This window comes from Haliotis rubra, unplaced genomic scaffold (genome assembly GCF_003918875.1).
Source record: "Haliotis rubra isolate DU_JTF1 unplaced genomic scaffold, ASM391887v1 Scf443, whole genome shotgun sequence".
In the NCBI taxonomy this organism is placed as follows: domain Eukaryota; kingdom Metazoa; phylum Mollusca; class Gastropoda; order Lepetellida; family Haliotidae; genus Haliotis; species Haliotis rubra.
Genome location: NW_025767128.1, coordinates 291992 through 301546, shown reverse-complemented (window position 1 = coordinate 301546; position 9555 = coordinate 291992). Strand labels below are relative to the sequence as shown.

Below are 9555 nucleotides of genomic sequence, written 5' to 3'. Positions count from 1 at the left end.
GCGGGGGACACCAGAAATGGGCTTCACACATTGTGCCCATGTGGGGATTCGAACCCGGGTCTTCGGCGTGACGAGCATACGCTTTAACCATTAGGCTACCCCACCGCCCCTGGTATGGGTTGACATGACGGGGAGAGACATTATTGGAATGATAACATTTCTACGTTTGTGAAATGTTAAAATGTCCACCGTTACAATGATCACAAACTGAAGAACAAGCAGTAGGGCCAATCGTAGATTTAAACCCTCGATCATCTGTATATCTGACATGTCCAAGAGACACATCTCTGTACAGCGAATTACGTCGACTATCGGTCCACCTGTGGCGCCATGAAGCGTACAATGTGTGCATCCGTATGAAATGTTTCCTGATAAGATGGTGTGTGAGTATGGGTTTATGCCGCTTTAAGCAAAATGCAAGAATTATCACACATTGTACCCATGTGAGGAATCGAACCTGGGTTTTCTACGTGACGACCAAACGCTACGTCTCTGAAAATGAACATATTTCACTGTTTCAGTCAGGGAACTCCCAGCAACAATCGCCCTCAGTAACGATCTAAATGCATTTCTGTGTCATCGTACACCCTCGACCACGCTAAAATGATTGATGATATGATTTTTACCGCAAGTCCTTTTCACCACATCTCTAACATTGTACTTGCCCTGTAACATACTAAGCTTCGTTGTGTCTTTTCTCAAAACCCAGACAGAACATTGCACAGGAGCATCGATAAAAAAGTCTGGAAAAACAAAATAATTACAAACAGATTGCTTTCAGAGGCAGTTTCATGTACAATGACTGAACAGGTAAAACATCGCCGAAATTGAAGAAGCGCTAGTATTATTCTTTATACAGAGGTATTATTCTTTAAATATACTATTCACCTCAATGGTAGTACCACTATTATAAAGGATGAAATGTATCCACACAATATTAGGACAATATACAAATACAAATATCAATATTTCAACGGTAAAATTGCCCCAGTGCACTACATACTGAAATACCGTCCTATCAGCGCCCTTAACAAGTTAAGTAATGTTGTGTGATGGTACGAAATCACCTCAGCGATCCCTGCACGTACACGTTGTTTACAGGGACCCCTGGCTTATGTTGGTATCTGCTCTCACTGACGTGAAACGCAGCGAAGCGGAGTCCACATTCTGTAACAGCGTCTGCCTTGCGATATGCTGTACAGCAATAGCGCCTTGCCTTCCTAAAGTCGGAGTAGTGCTGTTTCTCTTCCACTACAGCGGGCTGGTAATGAGTCGCTTGTGAGTCAGGAGCGTTGTGTGTATTCAGACTACAGTGGAAACCCGATGCAAAATTATACAGATCGAACACTACGTCCCTGGCTTGATTATGTCTCAAATTTATCGGCTAAACACCAGGTCATGTAGAAACTATTAGGTGAACTAGTGTTCCAGAAAGAGATATGGAAATCAATTTACACAAGCCGCGGGGTCTGTCGCAGTAAGAATGTGTTTGTGTATGAGTGTAAATTCATCAATTCGGCGTTAAATTGAAACGCTTTCATTTGACATATTCATACCTGCCGCAGACTCCCCTTGACGCCAATCATAATACTTTAGCGAATGTCCTATCACATCCTGACACATAACCCCGCCGCTCTTGTCCCGTACGCAACCGCCAAGTCAGCCAATAAGCGTTTGATGGGAGGATAAAAACAGAGAGGCGGGGAGTGTGGGTCTAGAAATTAGCATCGCACTGTCATCAACACAGCTAACAAGTGTGGAGCTGTCCTATACTCATGTTGGCCATTGGATCACCTTCTGCGTGTGGCTTATGTGGAATTGATAACGTCATACATTGATTGGTATATAAACAGACACGGTCGGTGTTGGACACGTGCTTTGGATTTATCCGAGACTGCGTCAAGTGATTTTACAGGTGAGACAATGTTTGAGAAGTCCGTTGACTGTTGAAAACGGCCCTTGATCACCGCGGGCATAACTGGTGTTTATGTTTCATAGTTCTGTTTGATTGTTGTGAAAGAAACCCCTCGGTATGTCGTCGGATCAATCAGCTGGTGACAGCATGGCCTCAGGGTTGCTTAACATAACACATGTTTCAGAACCGTCCGAGATGCTCAAGTGCAACCGGTCGGCTAATATTACTGAAAACTGTACAAAGATGTTTGTACAAGGTATTTCCGAGGGGCCAGTAGCAATCCTAGTTCCGATACTATTTGGGATTATTTTCATCGTTGGAGTGATCGGAAATGGCACAGTCATTTTTACGGTTGCTAGGAACAAAAACATGAGAAATGTCCCAAACATTCTCATTGTCAGTTTATCATTGGGAGATTTGCTTCTTATCTTGGTGTCAGTTCCATTTTCTGCAACAATATATACATTAAAGTCATGGTCGTACGGGGAAATCATCTGTAAGTTTAATTTCTACATGCAGACCATGTCTCTAGGAGTGTCAGTGTTCACGCTAATTGCACTAAGCGCTGACAGGTACATGGCTATAGTGGACCCAATGAGTAACATAACAGGGAAGACCATTGGCAAGGCTATGACAGTGGTAGGGGTTATTTGGGCATCGTCTTTCCTTCTTGCAATCCCGGATTGGATCTTCTCAAGCACTTCAGACTTTCAAATGGAGGATGGTAACTTCGGGCACATGTGTACTCCATACCCTCTTTCGCTGTATCCCAAGTATCCCAAAATACAGGGATTGGTTCGCTTCGTAGTATTCTTCGCCATCCCCGTTGTGACCATTGGATTCTTCTACCTTATGATGGCTTATATTCTCATCAGAAGCGGACAAAGTATGCCATGTGAATGCAGCAAGAGCGCTATGAATCAACAGAGACAGATAGCTGCAAGGAAGAAGGTAGCGAAGGTAGTCTTTTCTTTTGTTTTCATATTCCTCATATGTTGGTTGCCTCGTCATATATACATCATCTGGTTCTTCTATGACGAGGACGGTGTGTACAACAACTTCTGGTACGGATTCCAAATCTTTGGCTTCTGTTTGACTTTCGTGAATTCCTGTGTTAACCCCCTAGCCCTATACTTTCTGAGCAGCCAGTTCAGAAAGTTTTACAACAAATATTTGTTCTGCTGTTTCCCAAAAGTCAGGGTCTACAACCCACTGGAGCAAACGTCAACGATGCACAATTTCAACAGCACTGTTCGCAGGGCAAGTTCAACGACCAACACCATGGTTCATTCTATGTCACAGTCCATGTGCTGAACTGACCTTCGTTACACCACGTTTCCGTGCTCAAGTAAGTAAGACCTAATACAACTCAAACAGGTCTGGCTTGATACAATCAATAGTACAATGTATGTCAAACTAAATCCATTTGAATTAACAATACATAGAGGTTCCTACAGTCTTAATATATCAGAGGACTTCGGGATATATGACTCTGTATTCTATGGTCAACTCGAAACGGCAACGATAAGGATAATGATACTCCAACGGTCTCAATGTGTCTACACCTATACAGGAAGTGTCTCTATTGTTCCACGTGTTTCATCACTACATGACAAGGAAACTATTGACGTTGATACCACACATGGTACAGCTGATATTTGACTTGAAGTTCTACCTGTGACATGCATGCTTTGCTCAGCTGCTGTTATTGATTTGGATAAACATCTCATTGAAATGAGGAGGGAGGTATTGCATACTGAACACTTGTTGCAGCACTGACGTATACCTCATGTATGATGTTACGCAATCGCATACGGGCTGATATTTATAAAGTGCTGCAATACATTTCACAAGTCTGCCCATCACTTTTACCGGGGCAGAGGTAATTGGATCTGTTGGAGTGAAAACCATTTGATAGGTAATATTTGACCAATGATGTGAACTCAAGCGATAGTTTTGTGTATATATCTGCCAATTATATTTTATGAAATATTGACCATGTTTGTATAGTGTGTATATCTGACCATAGATACAAACATTAACATTTGAATAATTCATATGACATACTTTGATATTTGGGAACTCAATCTAATAAAGGAGGCAAATAATTATAACTGCGGTCTCTATTTTGTGATAGATATACATTAAACACGTTGTAGCTCAAACTGTTTAGGAAGAATATCATTTAAACAATTATTTTTTTGTCGAAAATGTATGTAATGGTGAGTTGTCAGTTTACGTTATCAAATCAAGTCAGCGGATTTATAATATAAATCATGGATCACCTTGAACATTGTTATAAAATGTTGCCGTTGCAAAGATTCAGTGTTCTCCACTATGTACAAGTCGTCTCTGATGAAGTGTTCAAGTTGCTGTTATAACCAATGAAACCTTTGTTTATAACAGCAATAATCCGATTAATAACATAGTCGGGATATTTGTAAGATTATTCAATTTTATCGTAACATAAATGTACCTGATGTACTCAATAGTTATGTTTGCCATATATTTGGCACTTTTTCTTAAAGTGTTTTATCACTTGACAGTGACGGCCCAAACATGTAATTTGCTGTATATACTATTCACAGTATAGATAATATCTATTACGTCTGTACAGGCTTAGTTTAACATAAATTGTTCCTGTATATAGACTATATCAGTTTTATAACAATGAAACACACACCTATCAATCAGCTTTTGTGATTATATATTTTGTGTACGTTGAGTGGGTAATCGATAAGTCGGCTCACAATCATCGTAAATGGGACAATTCAATCAGTTGTCGGTACTTACTGCTCAATGTTCATAAAAGCTTTTTGCACTAAACATGTGTTTACCGATACCTGTTACATGTTACATAATCCCCGTGATGTCAGGAGATTTGGGGGTATATATCGTGTAGTCCATGTACTGAAAATATGCTACTCGGACTTGTGAATACAGGTGTCAGTGTGCTTTAACCATACTCTGATACCTCAGTGACGTCAGGCCCAACTGCTATGACCAACTTATGACGTCATATGCGTTTGTTGGAGAATACCGCCGAAATCAGTAAGTTACTGCTAATCAAACGCAATATAAACTGGTCTAAATTTTGTTAAATAATACTTATCCAGAAACGTTTTTGGATTTCGATTACCACGTATAAACATGTAACGTCATAACGTCATGTAACGTCAAAATCAGTAAATACCATCATGTCACAAGAAACTTTCCACTATGACGCAGTACTGACTGGGGCTAGGAACTTAGCAGTCAGCCCTTTCCTTTTAGTTTCAACAAAATCAGTAAATGCGCCATACTGTCACTGGATGTTCTGGTCAATCATTCGATTGTTTGGTTTATGTGCGGCAGATATCCCGTTTGGCGTCAGGTGGTGCACAATCTTTTCTTTCATGCACCATTTGTGAACATCAGCTGGTGTTGGTAGGGTAGGACATGCTTATCCTTTCAGCGAACACTTTGTGTCATCATTGTTTTCACAAGTCCATTCTCATACATGTACTATTTACCGCTACTTTGACCCTTACGTAAATCAAATTTGTTTCAGCGGATTCCAAAACTGGTTATTCTTTCGAATTGATGTTTAATATCTAATAAAGACCATGTTTACTGAGTTACTTTTCGTACTGTCAATATGTGTTGGCATACACGTATGGGGGTTTGTACTGTATCTCCAATCACATTGTTCAATTTGCACTTGAATAAGGTGCGGCACTCGGTCCTCGAATCGCAATATGTTAACACGGGAGCAGTGTATCTATCATATCGTGTAATCCACTGGCGCCAGAAGTACTGAGCTCCAACGTATTAGCAGGGTTTAGAAGGTATTGGTTCGGGTCGATGTGATCGTCGTTCTTGCACAGGGTTATTTAACTACAGAATGCGCTGATGGGAATCCTTGACATTTTGGTGGCATACTAAAGAATGGAAATTATGCCTCTGTAAAAGGAATCACACTAGCTCAAGTTAATCGAGAATTGTTATTTGATGTTACTTTTGATGATAACAAACCAAATATATTTTTTCTTTCAAAATTTCAAGTGATTCGTCATTTTACGAAGGTTTTTTTTAGCAGCGGTTTCTTTTTCTTCTTGGACTTGTAGAAGCGATTGGAAAAGGTTATGATGAATTTTACAATATTTTGATGTTTTGTTCTGAAGCCTTGGGCGAGTACTGTAAGGCGTATGTGATCTCTCAAGCCTGTCATAAAGCAATACATCAAAATACTGTAAGGAAAATGTCAAAAGTTATTTGGATTGTCACGTCAACATAACATGTTTATTATTAATGTTCATATTTTCACACGCCTAATGAAAATATGACGCACATACTGTTCGCACTTATCTGAACTCACTTGTATTACAAAAATAACGAGAAAAACGCAATACGTTAATTGTAGAGTGAACAGCAATGATAAAGAGGAACGTCGAGGAACTCTAAATATGACTACAGTGTTAAGATTCAGCCTTTTATAAACTTAGTCGATCTTTATGTACATGCACAATCCGATGCACGTGATAATGTTTGGAAAACCAAAACTGCAATAAGTTGATTCCGATCCTACTTTTGGCAATATGAAGTCGAATAAAAGAGTGTGTAATAGGTTCGTCAATACCATAGATTTAAAACTTTCAAATGACCATGTTCGTAAAAGAAGACTTTTTCTTATAAGCCTTGCTTCCGCGGTGATAGGGTCGTCGATTCAAGTTTCAGTCAGATGATGATATTGTGACTTATCATTCCAGTTGAACAGAATCACAAAATAATGAATGCAAATTTGCAAAAAACACTTTTTCACAACACATTCTTGTAAAAGGATCTCTGTTGTTGACCTTAGAACAATAAGATATTTCACATTATTCACCATAGTGACGGCAATAACTGGGTTATTATTCAGACGTTAAAATTGTATTAGTGTACTCTGTTCACACGTCCAGAGAACTCAACATTACTAAAACAAGCGTACACCATGCTGACACATATGCAGTAATAACCGTTAACCCTGTTCTGAAGGTCTTCAAATACAATGCATAATTGGATTGTTGATTACAACAGTCACAGTTCCGTTATTCAAATACATGCTAATTGATGCAAATACGGTAATTAACCACGTGGTGTTTCATTTCATCCAAGCACCTGTTCCTTTACGGCTCCGAGTGTATTCTGAACCCTAGATCAATACCAGACACAAGCCAGTTTGTACAACTGTTGCTGATCGGGACGAAGCACATTGAGATAAATCGCTAAACAAATGCACATGCGTTGAATCAACATCTTAGAATGTTCAGTGATGCCAAGTCGAAATCACCACCAATGTTTACTGTCGTTAACTGAACAAAAATGTGCGGATAAAGAAAAACGACTGTCAAATTTGTCTTTGAACCGTACTAAATGTAATTTAAGACAACAGTTGGGCTCAATACGTATTTGTCTACAACATCAACATTAATTGGGCAGTTAAAAGGGAAATTATATTGAAAGTTCTATTGAAAAGACTTTGTTTTTTCTAAGAAACATGCTGTGAAGTTCATTTTTATCTTATACGACGACTTTGTCGTCTCTGAATCCTTATCAGAACTGTTTAAGCAATATGCTTCAGTTTGGATTGTTTTCCTTCTTGACATAAACCATTACATACAATGAGCCTGGCTAAGTATGGTCAAACGTGGTATATCTGTATTCATATCTTTGCAATAAACATTCATGAGATGCGTGTATTACGAATCTAGAGGTACTGTTATATTTCACAAAAGCATACCATAATACGTGATTGTAGAAAGATTGCGTAGACGTATTGAATAGGAATAGAAGAGTAATAACGTTTCTGTGTCTTTACGAAAAATGCTCTCAATACTGAGTATCATGTGTTGATGTTTGCCCTATATTTGCATAATAATCCGCAGTATGGAAAAATATGGTTTCACTGCATAATGCCTGGTCGGTGGCTTTAAATTTCTCTTAACAATAAACATATAACAACTTTCTTTTGGGTCTTCAAACGGAAGTGATACACATAAGGAAGAGAGTTTTATGGACGTCAACTTCACCTTCAACGTCATCACCTGATTAATGTACAAGGATGTACTCTGAAATGTTGTGGTCCTCATAATAAAGACGTTCATTCATAAAACTGTCTTCCTTAACTTTCATGTGTATATCATTTAAGAAAGAATATCTCAATAACAGCGATAGGCAATAACCTTTTCAGCAAGAATGCTTGGACGAATACAGCAAAAGCTTAGTCTTGACTTCTGAACAGCTGTCAGTTAGTGGTACTAATACTGTAGCAATAATTATCTTTAAACAATTGATAATAATCGATTCACACCAGGCCAGCGATTACTACATTATCAAAGTAACCCGTTTACAACCGTATGTATCTAGGTCACTTAATTACTGTCAAGGCCCCGAAATGTTTTGATGTTGGTCGGTGATCCATCATCTGTTGTTTTGATTGTGTACCCTTCCAGTTATGTACATTGGTATGTTTCTTTTAGTGTCTTTTGTTATTCAGTGAAGAATACATATAAATCCTGTTCTTCTTACCATGTTTCTTTGTAATGACATTTCGACTTGCTCACCTGTTATTGTAATAACACTAACTGATTTGCGTGGTCTGCCTTGCTTCCACGGCAAATGTGCTAAGGTTTAGCAATTTCCAAGCGCTACAGTTGTTGGCAATTGTGTTTCATTATCTGTCTAAATGTCGTTATTATCCCATCTACAGCACTCAGCCTTCCTTGTACAATTCTACTCGTGCAATTAGGCCATATTGCAATATGTACACTTAAGAAACAAATGTCAGTTCGGCAATAATTGTTAGCTTAAGATGGAAACTAGTGCCTATATTTTAACCAGACTCAATAATGAAGTATTTGCATCGATGGTAATATATTCTTCATTTTGTATCCCGTAGCTCTCAAACTGAGTAATTTGCTGATGGGCGCTTCATCGTTGAAGGTTACAAAATGTCATTATCCATTAAAAAAAGTTCTTTATTTCGGACCATTTAAGATTTGTCGCTTTCTGACAAAGTACATCATCACACAAGCTTCTAGGCCTATACTTAAATATATGTTTGGTTTCAGACCATGTTGGAATTCACTGTTTAAGCTAAGGTACCATAGTTAACGTCCATATTGCATTTTCCTTAGATATATATCATCACGGTTTTTTATGAAACAAACAACCATTTCTAATGCAAATGCACCATCACTGTCGATAAGAGTCAAATGATCGTACACGTGTAGCGTTTAGCGATTATCAATGCTGACTGGTACCCTGAAGTCATTTGACGTCACAGTACATCATTGTATGTAAATGACGTAACACATTAATTACACTGCGTCACATGGACACATATGAACAGAAGAGGGTTCAGATTGAGTTCACATTTCTCACGTCTTCTTCATTTTCCGTCTGAAGATGAAAGTGGGCATTGTTTATAATAAGGTAACTCACGATTACGGACTATATGTCGCTCCTGATTGAATATTGTAAGTCCTCAGATGAGGGAACGTTATCAACACCCTTATTAGCCAAGGGCAGGCAATTCGTAATCGTCATAATTCGCTGAATAAAGTACGACCGTGAAACCTCTTCATGTCGAACCCGGAAAGTCCGGAAATACCACTATG

At 38.7% G+C, this 9555-nt stretch overlaps 1 protein-coding gene across 1 annotated transcript; it reads left to right on the top strand.

The window, feature by feature from the left end:
- The first annotated feature begins 1566 nt into the window (after positions 1–1566).
- On the top strand, positions 1567–9108 carry LOC124289588 (neuropeptide CCHamide-1 receptor-like). Its single transcript, XM_046726160.1, has one exon. The coding sequence runs from the start codon at positions 2033–2035 to the stop codon at positions 3227–3229; it is 1197 nt and encodes a 398-aa protein (XP_046582116.1). The 5' UTR covers positions 1567–2032; the 3' UTR covers positions 3230–9108.
- Positions 9109–9555: the final 447 nt, after the last annotated feature.

What these genes read in the sequence shown, in the direction of transcription:
- LOC124289588 (XM_046726160.1), top strand. Translation starts at nt 2,033, where the DNA reads ATGTCGTCGGATCAATCAGCTGGTGACAGCATGGCCTCAGGGTTGCTT.